Here is a 16,269-nt window from a genome sequence, read left to right on the forward strand (position 1 = left end):
GTGGACAATCTCAATGTGAACAGCACGACAAGACATACATGTGAAGATACAGCCATAACGTTTATACTCTGTTCTGCCCTTCTTGATGGTGAAAGGTCCAAAGCAATCAATACCTATGTTGGTAAAGGGAGGCAAATCTGTCATCTTCTGCTGACATACTGGGGCACTTCTTCTTCGGCATTGCAAGCAATTCTTAATAATTCTTCTTACAGTTGAGTTACCATTTATTGGCCAAAATCTTTGACGTATTAAAGCCAGACAATATTCTTGCCCAGAATGACAAGCTAGTTCATGGTAATGACTTATAATTAAATCTGTAACAGGATTCTTCTTAGGAAGTATAATCTGGTGCTTTGAATCATAAAAGTCTGTTTGTCGTCGTAATCTACCACCGACTCGTATTAACCCATGTTCCAAGATAGGGTCCAGTTTATAAATACTACTTCTTCTACATATTTCTTCTCTACAGTCTTTGTTCTTTTCTTTCCTTTTCGGGATTTCGATTTCTTCTTTAAAACTAATTTCTTGAATCTTCTTCAAAATTTCCTGCTCAGCATTTTTCAGATTCTCAACAGTCAATTTTACAGGGGGGTCTTGGGCTTCTAAAACAATTTTCTCACCATTTGCTCTTCTATTTCTACAGCCAATCAATTTTTCTCTATATCTTAACAACCAGGCAACTATTTTCTTCAGTTTATGCCAGGATGAAAATCTCTGTATCAATTCTTCAATAAAAGTTTGCTCTGCATCAACTGTCGTAAATGCTAATTTCTCCTTCTTCACTTCTAGATCATCTACTTGTAGGTCCATAGCAGCTTCTTGTTTTTGATCAGGCCATTCGTCTTCAGGTTTCCAAAGGAAATCCGGCCCCATGAACCATCTCCCATTCTCAGAAAGATCCTTAACTTTTAAGCCTCTAGAAGTATCATCAGCTACATTTTCTTTGGTATCAATTTTACGCCATTGAGAAGGTATCGATCCATCATGTATAATGGCTAATCTGTTCGCTACAAATGTGTGAAACCTCTTTTCTGAATTGTGTATGTACTTGAGGATCGTGGTGCTATCTGTCCAAAACATAGATTGGTTAATTTCAATATCCAACTCTTTGGTTATCATCTTTTCAAGTCGAATTGAAACCGTAGCAGCAGACAATTCAAGCCTTGGAATACTTATTGCTTTCAGAGGTGCAACTCTGGATTTTGATGTCAAAAATGCACAGTGGATGTCACCTCTTGTGTTTATCAGTCTAAGATAGCTAACAGCACCATAAGCATTTATTGCAGCATCTGAGAAATGATGTAGTTGAGCATTTACAATGAATCCAAAATCTTCTGGTTTAAGACATCTTTTGATCTTGACTTGAGGCAATAAAATTAGCTCTTCTAAGCATTCGACCCAAGCTCTTTCATGACAAGTGGGAATTTGGTCATCCTATCCAAGTTTTTGTCTACATAAATCTTGAAGTATCATCTTAGGTATTAATGTAAAGGGTGATGTGAAACCAAGCGGATCGAAAATCGAAGAGACAGTCGACAATATACCTCTTCTAGTGATAGGTTTCTTCTTTATGCTTGTAGCAAATACAAAACTGTAAATCTGTGTGTCCCAGAGTACTCCTAAAGCTCTCTCTATCTGCAGGCTATCTAAACTTTTAACGGAACTTGCTCTTTCGGTTTCTGGTATTGCCTTTATAACATCTAGTGAGTTTGATGTCCATTTGGTTATGTGGAATCCACCATATAACAGCAGGCTACTGATGTTGTGTATCATCTTAACTGCAGAAGATTCTGTATCCTCAGATCTTAAGAAATCATCCACATAAAAGTTCTTCGTAACAGACTCTAATATATCATTAGCAAATTTCCCTTATTGTCCCTTGCTGTTTGTTGCAGAGCATAATTGCAAATACTTGGCGAAGAGGTCGACCCAAATAAATGAACTTTCATTCTGTAATCCTTTGGGTCTTGAGTAATATCATCATTTAACCACCATAAAAATCTAAAAACATCCTTTTCTTCTGGCTTAACATGAACTTGGTGGAACTTAGCTTCTATGTCTCCCATTACAGCATACATGCCATTACGGAATCTCATCAGAACCCCAAACAATGAGCTGGGTAGGTCTGGTCCCTTTAATAGGTTTTCATTCAAGCTAACATTTTAGTATCTTGCAGCACAATCAAAGACAACCCTCAATTTGTTAGGCTTTTTGGGGTGGAATACAGGATGATGTGGGAGAAACCATATTTTACCATCGTTTCTATCAATCTCTTTATCTGGTACAACTTCAGCATAGTTTTTTTCCACCAAATCTTTTATCTTTTCAGCATATTTAGTAAACAAGTCTGGATTCTTTAAAAATCTTTTCTTCAGCAAATCCAGCCTGTGCTCTGCCATTGGTTTACTATCTGGTAATTTGACGTCATTCTTCCAAGGTAAAGCTACATTGTAATGACCATCCTTTAAATCAATACTATCTTTAAAAATCTTTAGGGCTTTCTTGTCGTTGAACTCCATGTTGCTAAATTGTTCGAATTGCATGCTTAATTCTGGATCAGCTTTTATCAAATTTGAAGTTATACCTCGATTGGTTTTCTGGCCTAAGGGTCCATTTATTGTCCATCGAAGAACTGTTCTCACTGCAAATGGTCCACCATTTTTTCCATTAATGATTTCTTTAGGTTCCAACAAATTACTTTGATCATTACCAATAATCAAATCAACTTCACTAGCACCAATAACAGGGATAACAACATCTTTCAAATACTGCCATTTTTCCAAATCTTCTGGTCTAGGGATATCTTCTGATGAAATGTCTTGAATAAACATTCTTTAACTGTTCAAACTTTTCTCCATTCATGCTGATGATATCAAGATCTACAATTTCACAATCAACTTCATATTTCTTGGACTGGAGAGTAGTTAAAGACAGCTTTGATTTCTTGCTGGGAATTTTCAATACATCTATCAGGTACTGAGAACAGAATGTACCATTTGAACCATTGTCTATCAGTGCATAAGCAGCCACTTTACCCTTATCTTTTGTTTTCACCATAACAGGGACAATTGGTAGACTGACTCTTTCCTTTACTGGTGGGTTTTGGACAAATGAACTAGTTACTTGATTCTTTGATGTTTGTTCTTCAATTCCATTAGTACTTGTGTTTTCTTGGGTACTTTCTGCTTTATAATTATTCAAATGAAGAAGAGGGTGATGTTTCCCTGGACAGTCTTTGCATTCTCTCGATCTGTGTCCATGGCCTAGACAATTAAAGCAATAACCTTTTGACTGTATAAACCTTTTTCGTTCTTCAACTGGTTTTGATAGAAGTTTGGGGAATTTCTGCAACTCTTATGTACCATTAAAACAGCAACGACATTTTGATCCATTATTATAACCATTGGATTCTGCTTGTGGTTTGTCATCAACTTGTATCGAGAAACTTGATTTCTTCGAATGACTTGCCAGATTTGATAGGGCTTTCTTTGTTTCTGATCTATGCGAGGTAGAAAGATTTCCAAAAACTGAATGATATGCTATTCGAGCTTCTTTGTTAATAAAGGTAACCACATCTTCGAGAACAATTTCTCTATCATAGTTTTCATTTATTGTATCTGCTAGAGTTCTCCATCTTCTTCTCATGTCGTAAGGCAATCTTGAAATTATGGTACTTAAGGCATCTATGTTTTCAATCTTACTCAGATAGCCTATATCCTGGAGAACGTTTTTATAAGTCATCAATGCAACAGAAAGTTTTTGAAGCGCATTACTATCTTCAGATCGAATAGGTGGTCCATTAGTTACTTTGTTGACACTTGCAGCGGCAATTCTATATTTTTGACCATAGTGCCTTTTAAGCAGACTTCTTGCTTCTGAGTAGCCTTCATCCGGATTCATAGCTAGACAACTTTTCAATTCCTTAACATCACCTTTAGTGTACTGAACCAGATAATATAGTCTGGAACTGCTACTTGTTGTTAATCTTTCAATTTGTTGTTCAAACGATCTGATAAAGTTGTAATATTCCAATGGCTCACCATCAAATACTTGTATATCTGTGTTAGGAAGCTTTAAGGCTAAAGAATTTTCTTGTTGCTGAAACAGAAGCCTCTCCATAAGTTGGCCTAACAATAATTCTTGCGCTCTACTTCCAGTATCCATTTCAGTGCCCTGTTCTGTTCCGAGATGTCCAGTAGTATCGATAGGATCATCTGTGTTCTGCAAATCATCAGCAGTCTGGGTATCAGCAACTTTTCCACTTCTTCTTGATTGTCTTTCTGAACTTTGTGATCTAAGAGGTGCAGGAAGTGTATACTTTCCACCAGATCTTGTACTTGAACGATCTTGACTCATTTGTAGTTTCACCAATCAACATGTGTCTTAACTGGCACCAGTATCACGTGTTTAAACTATGTTGCGGCTAAAGGTATGCCCAGTGATAACTCCTTTGCTTTGATATTGACGAATTTATTTGGTACTCGTTAGACATTCAATAACTAAACAATACTTGAAAGGGTTTCTGTAATGATACAAATATTACTTGTTAATAAAGATATTAAAATGAATTATTGTGTGTTTACAATCATGAAAAATGCAAATAAACCGACAGCTTATGCTAGACGCTGTAGGACGCTGGGTGAAGTAATGGCACTAATTATCCACGCAAGATGTCCAGTCCAGAACTTCTTGGAATTTATCACACAAGCAAAGTGATTTATGTCACTTATAGAGAGCCATTAAAGGATGGGGACTTAACAATTCACTTCAGAATGCAAACCTTACTATAATACTACATAATAAACAGTGAAACAAGTTCAACGTTAATAAAAACAATACAGTAGCTTACAAACACGTTGAACATCCGTCATCCAAATCAACTTTTCGGCTTATTATAAACAAGATATTCGAGAAAGCTGGTTTCTTGTGGTGTCTAAGCAACCATAATAATAATATACACCAAATAAGTATGAGTTGCAGACTTCATCTAAATTGAAATAAGGAAACTTATAAACTTTTTCCAACATGCGTTCGGGTCTAAAACAACATCCGCTGTTTACGAGGTTATCCAGACTGCACTTACTAAAGGAACTGACTCTAACAATTATGCTTGATTAACAAGACACTCAGTGTAATGCAAATAGGGAAGCTTAGACCTATGAAATTAATTACTGGTACAAACCATACAAAACATAGGTTTTCGAACCAACACTTGTATTTACAGATGAAGCTTTCTTTTGAGTATGTTTTTTGCTCTTATATGATCTTTTACCGTATCCAGGCGAACAAAATCGATCGAATGTTGTCAGAACTTACAAAAGAGAATATTGCTATCCTCATAAAGGTCACCAGGAAATTGTTTAGCCCTCTCCTTGGCATTTACTGATGTGGGACTGTTCTTTTCTGTTTTTCTTTGGAGGGGCATTTTGATCATGGATGGTATCGATTGTTGTTAAAGATGCCATTTTGGGTGACGGGGGAAAGTATTTTCTCTTTGAGGTAATTTGATTCGTTAAAATGGCATGTCTGAACCAATCAGAGACATTGTTACAACATCATCTTGATCCTTACATGATTAACGGAATAGAACGTCGCGATTTCCGACCTGATTCTATGCACTGAAGAGCAAGAGAACAGCATATCGAACACGCTCGAAACGGAAAGTTAAATAATTATGTTATCAAACAATGTATATCGAAACAAGTTCAACTCTGTTGTAAATTTCTTTACTTTTCTTTGCTCGCAGTTTCAAACATTTTTTACTCGTATGAATTTGGTGTAGGCCTAATAGTAAAATAGTCAATTTTAAAAAATCATCGGCACTAGTTAAACCTTCCTGTGACACAACAGTAAGTGGCAAATGGACTTCTATTTTACATAAAACTTCAAGGGATCTAAACAGTGAAGCAATAAACATCTTTAAAAACAAAATTACTGATACTGAGAAGAGTTATGGAAGTAGTTTGAAAACACTTGAGACTACATTACACTCGGAAGAAGATTTTCAACATAATGTTCAACTAATACACAAGAGTTGTGAAAAATTTTTAAAATTCCATAAGACGCACCAACAATAGAAAATTATCATCATTGACACCAACAGAACTGTGAAGAAAAAGACAACCAGATGATTTGATTCCAAATAAGACTAAGATTCTTTCATGAGAAACCTTCAAAACAAATGCTTCCACCTTCTCCCTACACCACCAACTGGCAGAGATGATGTATTGGAACTTTTTTGCCTCAGCCAACCTCAAACTGTGAAAAGTCACACAGAAAAAAGAATCCACGATAATCTAACAACAGAAGAAAGATAAGCATTGTCAGCATTAAGGAATGATGCAGAAATTGTGATAGGTAAAGCTGACAGAGGAGGTAGTACAGTCAAGTAACCTAATTTTGTGGAAACCTATTATTTGTGGATATCCGGAAATGATTAATGATTTACATGAGCGACCTTGCGCGACCTCCGCATTAGTTTGTTTTAATAAACATGGGTTTTCTGTACAATGTCAGCTAGTAGAATGAATCCAGTAGTTTCAAGCAAGGTAAAATACAAAATGGCCGATTTCAGTTATTACCAAACGTCACCATTTTTTAATCGGCCGAATTTCCTCATAATCCCAAGCGGTAATCGTAATTCCAAGTGTCGTCTGTTAGAATATATTCCAACGAATGAAGTCACGTGATCAACTAGCGGATTCCGTGTCAGTAGAAAATTTTTATGGAACACAAAGTGGACCATATCCTTATGTTGTTTCAGTGACTTTTAGCAATAAATCACGCTACGTATCTTATTTTGTCAGTCGCTATTTTTTTTTTTAAATCGTGGTTCTTTGAAGGAATTGTCACTAGTTATAATGAATTGATATTAAAGATAAATACTAAGAGAAGTTAATTATACCACCCGGTATCCATACAACGTGTTTTTGAAGACTAATTTATAGATCAAACATTGTACACGAAAATAGGTGACGCATTCTGCCGCCGTTGCCGAGTTGGTTGCTCATGAAATATGGGTCAAAGTGAAGGATTGATAAAGAAAATTGAAATAAACCAAATTTAATTATTTTGTAGAATATCTGAGGAAACATCGAAGACAAAAAAAAGAAAATATCGTTTTTTTAACTTTGACGAAATTCGGTGTTGAATTCTTATATCCACGAAAATAGGTTACCCCACTGTATAGTTATTTGGGACCGACAAGACTACATCAAAGAATGTGAGAAACATCTTCAGGACAATTCAGTGTATCAGAAGGTAGGGAAAGATAATTCTAATGAAATCCATGAACAATTTAATTTATTCATTGAAAATTGGTAAAAAAGAGAAGGAAGCTATCCTCCATAGACCAGTTAAGACACCAGCCCACTTTTACATTCTTGGCAAAATACATAAAGTTAAAACTACATCAGAAATGCCACCTGGCAGACCCATATGTAGTCAGATAACAGCTCCTACATATAAGGCATCTCAAAGGCTTGACTGGAAATTAAAAGAGGTAGCTAAGGATTACTATCATGAAGTTGTCAGAGACACCATTCATTTTCTACAAAAAATCCAATCTCTTAACAACAGTTCTATACCAGAAGATAGTCACCTACTTTTACTTGATGTTGTTAGCCTTTATCCCAACATCATTATATCTGAAGGTCTTGATGCTTTGAAAGATGCTCTGGAGAAAACAAACATCAGTCTAGAAGAAACTAATAGTATTCTACAAGTTGCAGACTTTGTTCTGCACAACAATGAATTTGAATTCAATGGGAACTTCTTCAGACAGATATCTGGGACATCTCTGGGGACACCTTTTGCAGTTACATATGCCAGTATCTATATAACCTATTGGATGAATAAATTTCGGAATTCTTTATCTGAAAAACCAGACATATCCTGCAGATTTGTTGATGACATTTGTGCTCAGTCTACTAAATCACCAAAAGAATCTCACAAATTTTTACACAAACTTAAACATCTGAAGAATTCTTGATATAAAGACCAAATTGTACAAACTGCCTTTAGCAAAGCAAGGGAAAGATCATGCCTTGAACTGCTATTTCCCAATACCAAGCAGAAGAAGATGAAAAGAAAATGAAGATTATTCCATGGACTAACACCTATGACCCACGACAGCCAAATCTACACAAAATGGCCAAAGACAGACATTTTAAGGACAAGCTACAGAATGACGGACATATTAAAAACAAGGAAAATCATTGTGGCAGGACACAGGAATAGGACCTTGGGAAATTTATTAAGGGAAAACAAATTAAAACAGTGTGTAGAAAATGTGAATATTTCTAAAAGTGTGGGATGTGTACCTTGTAATAAACCCAAGTGCAAAACTTGTGAAAAGATGAACACAACTAACACAATCACCAATAGACACTCAAAATCATTTTATATCAAAGACTCAGAGTAATTTTGTTATATATTGCCTTACTTGTGAATTATGTAAATTTCAGTATGTTGGCCAAACAATAACCTCCTTCAATATTAGACATAACAAACTTAGGAGCAACATTAACTTGAAAAAGGTTCATAAAGCTCCTGATATTGCCCCCCATTTTAACCAACCTGGTCATGATAATAAATGCACACTTCTTGGGAAAATTCCAAATGAAAGCAAAATCAAATTAGACAGTGCAGAAACTCTGTGGATTCACAGACTTGACTCTGTATGGCCGTATGGATCGAATGAACTCAACCCAGGGGGTTTCAAAATTGCTAAGTATTAGTGTATTCCCCCACCTTTTTTTTTCCCTTCCTAAACGATTCTTTGGCAAATCTTGAAGTCATTATTACATACTTGTTATGTTGTATCTAAGATTTTGATGTCATAAATCTTCTGAGGTCATATTATTAAGAATCAAATTGCCTCCCACCATTTTGTGATTTGACTCTTCTCTTGTTATGTGGTTTCTAAGATTGTGACGTCATAAACCTTATGAGGTCATATTGTAATTTTAATCTTAACTGCCTTCCACTATTTGTAGTTTGTTTCTTCCCCTGATGAAGTCGAAACTTTTTTGACGAAATGTTGGGTATTAAAGGATGGTATTTGATGTCAAGTTTTATTATTTAATACACATGTTCATGTGGCCGTATAAAAACTGCACCCTGTATCATGACTACAAGCCAAATTTGTAGCGTTTTACTAAGTCAAGGGCAATAACTCTAAAACCATTCATCCGATAATGACCGAATTCAAACTTGACAGAGATCTCATCAATATATACATGCAAACCAAGTTTCATTGGCACTGTTGCAGTTTCAACCCCTTTCCCTGCGCGTTCAGCTATCGATTTGAAACTTGGCAGAGGGGTACTTATATATGTCCTAAATATTCACAGCAAATTTCAGACATTTCCAAAGTTTCCTTACATCCTAAATTAATTTTCAAAGTGATGTATTGACGGCTGTTGCTGCAATCATTTATGTTTGCCTTCTCAAAATTGTCACAGCAGTTTACTGTTTGACGCTTAGGTATTGATTTGGAAATTTCAATGCTATAATAGAGTAATGGATTCTGAATACTGACAGCAGTTTTCAGACCTATCACACTTGCTGTTCTATGAATAATCAATAGCTGGAGTCGTGCCTCTGTTCCCCTATTGCTGCATTGCACCCTGACCACCCCCGATCGCAATATCGACATAAACGTAGTAATATGACTAAGCAATGTGTCTTGATTACTCACAATAAGTTTCGGGCCAATCAGACATCCTGTGCTATGTTAAATCGGTCGCTAAAGTCATGGAAATGGGCCCCTATTGCTTACATCTCAACCCAAGCACTTCCAATCACAATATGGACAGGAAACGTACTAATATGACTTATTAATGTATCCTCATTACTCACAGCAAGTTTCAGACCGATCAGACAGTCTGTGCTATGTTAAATCAGTCGCTAAAGTCAATGCCCCTATTGCTGCAGCGCAACCTAAGCACTTCCAATTGTGATTTCGACACCAAACGTAGTTATATGACTAAGTAATGTGTCTTGATTAATCACAGCAATTTTCAGACCGATCAGACAACCTGTACTATGTTAAATAGGTCGCTAAAGTCATGGCACTATACCCCTATTACTAATTCATATTGTCGCCTTTCATGTTGATAATGCGATCAGAAGTGCTCTAGGCGATGCAACAATAGTGCCCCGGTGTCATAACTGAATTCAATGATTTAAAATAGTACGTGGTAAATAATATTCATGTTGGTTGACGGAGGAAATTAAACATGAATTACTTTCTCATGAACTGACTGTTCCGTGAATAATGCGCATGTGCGGGTTGAATGCGTGGAAATGTTCATTCAGCGTAGAACAGCGGCCCAGTATGTGTATGTCATTCGAGGACCAGGAGGGGGTCTACAAAAGAAGTCATATTACTAGGTTTTGTGTCGATATCGCTGTTATATTTTTGGGTTGTTATTTGAAGAATAAGGTGATAAAATATATAACTTTTAATGGAGATGAAATCAATGCAATATTATTAACCAATCAGAACATACAAGATATTTTGTACACATGGGACGTTTCATTTTTGTTTACATGACCTCATTTCTCTCCTACAATGCTTTAAGTAGATCCCTCACCTTTTTGTATAACGTCAACCTTTTCCAAGTAAAAGACCCATTAATGAACATATTGACTCGCCTTGATCTATTTCTGAGCTTGAGTTGACTTTTATTTCTGAAAACCAGCGCTCATATCTATAGCTGATAAATTGCACTATAACAATCTGCACATTTGCACCTTCCCTCATTGACCCAATGGTACAGCCAATATCGTACATGTCCGACGTCTGTGTCCTCTTCTTCGCCATAAGGGGCTTTGGGAATCCCACAGAATTTGTGACAGGTCTTCTTGGTACATTGATCAAGATCATCACTATAGTTTTCTAGGGTGGTGATCTTATCATTCTGGACATTAATAATATCGGTTTGAATATCTGGCTTATTCATTTTTAAAAGGCCTGAAATGAAGTGAGTCGTCTTTCATAAGAATATTTAGAGAACTACACTCCTTTTTGGGTGTTAGTTAATCAATTAATTTACCATTTTTGTCATGGCTTGTATTCAATAATAACAGAAGAGTTCATAAAAGGATAACTTACAGTTTATAGAAGCAGGAATGAATAATGAATTAGTGCCGAGGCTCAGATTTTGTCAGAGAATCTGAAAATTAAAGGCCCAGAAAGCTCAATTCTGACAATTTTGAGTTGCAAAAAATGTATCAAAATCTATATCTTCTTGATTCTGTACAAAGACACTGTAAATAAATCAATCTTTGCTGAACTGTAGAAGGTTTTGCTGGGGCTTAATTCTCACTTGCTGGGGCCTAGCCACCACCCTAACGAGTCAAGGAGTCAAGAATTATCCTAAACCGAATTAGTAAAGTCCATTTCGCACATAGATACCCCCACTGGCAGCTGGGAGAAACGATAAAACAATCTTTAGTGAAGTATGAATTTTTCTCATATTAAAGAAATTTTAATCGTTTGAATTCAATGATATATATATTTACTGCCATTTATTCATGCTAAGAAATTCCACCAAATTTATTAAGATCATGGCAGAGTGGGAACGTGAGCTGTTGCCCCTCTGTCCATTTGACCCACTTTTTTACGGACGCTTTTTGGATGACATTTTTATGGTTTGGACTTATTCTATCGAACAGTTTTGGGAATTCTTTGAAATTCTCAACAACCACCATCCTTCTATCAAACTAACCGCAAACGTGAGTGACAAAAGCATAGACTTTCTCGATACCACAGTCTTTAAGGGAGATTCCATAGCAGAAACCAATAAACTGGATATTAAAGTGTATTTCAAAGAAACTGATACTCATCAACTCTTGCACAAGAGCTCCTTTCACCCAAAACATACCTTTTCTGGTATAATTAAGTCACAAGTTTTACGATTTCATCGAATTTGTACAAGATCTTCTGATTTCAACCAAGCCTGTACGATTGTTTTCTCAAAACTGAAAGAGCGTGGGTACTCTAAACGATTTTTATGAAACATAAAAAATTCCACCTTAGCACAGATAGCAGCTAAAAACAGACTTTATGCCGAAGTACCTCCAGGTTTAAGAAGTGCTCCATGTTTGTCTAGTAGATGCAAAACATGTCCCTTTATATCAGAAACTCATTATTTTGTAAGCAACTCTACGAATAAAAGGTACCTTATCCAGGAACATCTAACATGTGAACATTCGAATGTAATATATTTAATTTCATGCAAGAAATGCCCCAAACAATATATAGGAGAAACTAAGAATAATTTACGAACTCGCTTTAATGCTCATAGGTCAGACATCAAATTAAAGAAAGACAAGCCTGTTTCTAATCATTTCAACCTCGACGACCATTCAATAGACGATCTCGCCCTAATCCCAATTGAGCGTATAGAAATTGACTTGCCTGAAGATGAAACTACCAAATTCCGTCAATCTAGGGAAGCCCATTGGATTGAATACAGCAAGACCTATAGGACTAAATATTCATCATAATGTAGGCATAGCACCCTTTGTTGTCCCGTTTAATACAACCAGCAATCGAGCAAGCAAGATAGTTCATGCCCACTATAAGAGCCTTCAAGAGAAATTCCCCCATGTCTATAAGCAGAAAATGATAGTTGCATATTCAAAAAATAAGAACTTAAATGATAATATTGTTCATAGTAAACTAAAAACAATGAGCACATAACAGATACTATACTTCTTTTCTTGGCAGTTATTTTTTCTAATTTCAGATCAGAATAAGAACAGAAGAAAACCCAATATCAAGACCCTTAATCCTAATTTCTAAATAAAGTGTCTGCTCCACCCTAGGCCTGTACATTTGGGAGAATCAAACCCTCCCTTCCCCGAAAACCAAATACATCAAATTATTGCATCAATATAAATGATCACACAATGTTTCATTAAAATCAATGGAAAACTGTAGTCTCTAATGTATTCACAAACAAATTTTGACCCATTTTTCCTAAGTCAAGGGCAATAACTAAAATAATGTTCATCGAAATATTGTCTAATTTGGACTTGACCAAGATCTCGTCATTATAAATGATCACACCAAATTTCATTAATATCAGTTAAAAACTGTAGTCTCTATTGTGTTCACAAGAAATGTTGACGGACAGAACGGCAATAAACGTCAACATTTCCATGTACGTGTATAAAAAGCAATTGCACCATTCGATTTGAACTGATAGAACAGAACTATTTAAACATGGCGCAAAACAAATGAAAATCACTATTATGGTTAATTTAATCTCGCAGCTTGTATTTCACCGACTTTCTATCCGACAATTAACACTATAGTCAATGTATTAAATATATTTTTTAATGTTTATCTTCAGATAAATTGAAATTAGTTGAAACAAATACAGAAGAAGATTCAGAGTCGGAAAAGGAAGAAGAAGAAAAAAATAAAGAATCTCAAGTTAATGTGAAAGAATACATCAACTCAAAATATCTTGTTGATTTTCCTGATGATTTATATTTGATGTGGAATTTTTGTGTCGAACAGAATTCTATTAGGCCTGAAGGTAAGTTACTCAAAATTTCACACTATACTTTAGACACCTGACCTATTTCAGCCTGTGTCCCTACTTAAAGTGTATGGAAAGTCAATTATGGGCCACTTGACACCTACCATGAATGTTTATATATCCTATTGTATCAAATTCCAATCTTATAATCGATAATAAAAATACATGTATAAGTAAAACAAAGACGATTTGAGTTTAATTCCCGTTTGTTTACAAAGACAGTCCGCCATTACGTCGTATTGATCACATGACCACATGACCTCATTTTTGAAACCTTTATTAACTCATAACCTTGATAGGCTACGTTAATGTTTACAATATTTACATCAAAATGCCGAAGCGCGGTGTCACGCAATTTTGCAGCTATACCTGTAAAGAAAACAGTTAACACGGCTTTCCAAAAGACGCTGGTATGGGTCAAATGCATACAATTGAAAAGGGATGACTTCAAGGCGCCGAATGAAAACTCTCAGTCTGTTATTTATTTCACTTCAAAACTCTTTATTTTTATAGAAAATATTCTAAATTGAAAAGATGACATAGCCAGAAAAGTGTTTTAAAATTCGATTTCGCATATGAGACCCCATTAGAAATATATTATAGGTTCCTATTTTTAATTAATACTAAAAAAATCAGCATTTAAACTTATCCAAAAAGGTGAAATTTTCCAGCATAAAACGGTGGTAATGGCAGCCATTTTGGAACACCCTTGAAGCGCAGCAAAAGGGAAAAATGAAGTTGATTTTATGAAATTTCAGTTTATATGAAACACTAAACTCATAAATGATTTAAAACTATCATCTCTTAATTTTAAGTATATTTTGAGCGAGTAGTACTAGTGTTCATAGATTGTTCGAAGGGATTTCCCCTTTTCATGGGTTTTCCCCTTTTCATGGGAATTCCCTTTTTTTCATGGGAAATTCCAACCAATCTATGAACTCCCAAAAAAAAACAAGACCTAAATTCCCTACATTTCATAAATTCCCTACATTTCATAAATTCTTATAGCAAAACACCCTACATTTCATAAATTCCATACATTTCATACACTAAAAACACCTTCAATCAATTTCCTACATTCCATCAAAAAAAGCATATTAAAATAACTCTTTTTTTGAAATTTCAAATTTTAAACCTTAAAAATGGCAAATAAAATACTAGATCCAATCTCATTATCGAATTGGTTGCTTCTTTCCGATGCTTATTTCAGATGCGATTTCAAAATTAAAGATGGAACTCCCAATGAAAATTGTGTTCCACAAACAAATACAACGTTAGAAAACAATTTCTTTCCATCTTTATTTAGCGAGATGGTTTTGGAAGCTGGTTCAAATCCGATAGAAACAATCAAACATCCTGGGGAATTCGACACAATGTTGAAAACAGTTTTATATCCTAAAGATTTCGATTCAGTTTCAGACTGGATACCCGATGTTGGCGATGGAAGTGTTTTAAAGGAACCGGTAAGAAATCTTGCAAATGATGCCGATTTAGCTAGAGTGAGAGTTCTTGCTCGAAACACGATAGAAAGAGTAGGACGAGCAGTTAATCATGGATTCGAAAAACGAGTACTTCAGTATAATAATGTTGTTGAGAATAATAGGTGGGGTAATTACGTAAATTGGAAATTATATCCTTTATTCGGTCTGTTGGAACACAGAAAGGTTTCCATAGGCTTACCATATAAAATTCATCTACAAAGAGAAATCAACAACGATAAGATATTCTTTGGAGAGAATGGTTCAGATGCAAAATTAGAAATAACTAATCTCCAACTTTTCATACCCGTAATAACACCATCAATTGAAGTAGAAACGAGAATATTCAACTCGTTAACTAAAGATATTGAAATAGCTTTTCTTCATTGTAACACTGTAGGTAGCATAACTTTAACTGGAGAATCCACCACATGGCCAATCACTAACACTATTAAACCAGCAAGATATTTAATAGTTGGTTTCAAGAACTTACCAGATTCTCAAACGAATAACAATAATGTCTTTAGAGTGGCAATGAACCAAACTCAAGATCCTTTAATCCATAAAGTTCAAGTAAGATTAAACAACGATAATTATCCTAACCAACCTTTAACAATTAATCCAACCACAAAGGATTATAATGAATTGTATAGAAACTATAAAAATATGTGTGAATTATTCGGAAATCTACTTCAGTTTGAATATGTAGATTTTGCACTTAATCATCCAATCTTCTGTTTTGATCTTTCAGCTCACCAAGAAGATCTTTTCAAAACAGGAGTGAACATAAATATTCATATTGAAAAAACACAAGGAGATGTAACAGGTTCTGTTTATTACTGGAAGAAGCAAAACATTTAATTAAAATAGCAGATAGAAGAATGATAAGAATTGAGTAAAAAATACACCTTTAAAAATGAAACCAGAAACTTTAGTTAAGAAAATAATACAAGCTATTGAAACAGCTTCACCAACTACAATAACTTATAATGGTAAAAAAAATCAGCATAACTAAAAAACTTATTGATAAATACAAATATTGTAAAGTCAGAGACGATATAGACTTAGAAAGAATTGACACGAACGCAAAAGAAGGTGGATTTTTACCTTTCCTTCTACCTTTAATATTTGGTGGTATTGCAGCTGCGGGTGCAGCTACAGGAGGAATATCTGCCGCAGTCAAAGCTGCCAACGCAAAGAAAGCAGAGAATGCTCATGTGTATATGCGGTAG

General features: G+C 35.2%; 1 protein-coding gene across 1 annotated transcript; it reads left to right on the plus strand.

Moving 5' to 3' along the window:
- Positions 1–14,701: 14,701 nt before the first annotated feature.
- Positions 14,702–16,269, plus strand: LOTGIDRAFT_157261 (hypothetical protein; the record flags this gene model as incomplete). The annotated part of the gene is made up of 2 exons (XM_009049023.1): positions 14,702–15,863; positions 16,181–16,269. The coding sequence occupies 2 exons, from the start codon at positions 14,702–14,704 to the stop codon at positions 16,267–16,269; spliced, it is 1,251 nt and encodes a 416-aa protein (XP_009047271.1).

Source organism: Lottia gigantea (genome assembly GCF_000327385.1).
Source record: "Lottia gigantea unplaced genomic scaffold LOTGIsca_13, whole genome shotgun sequence".
Taxonomy (NCBI): Eukaryota; Metazoa; Mollusca; class Gastropoda; family Lottiidae; genus Lottia; species Lottia gigantea.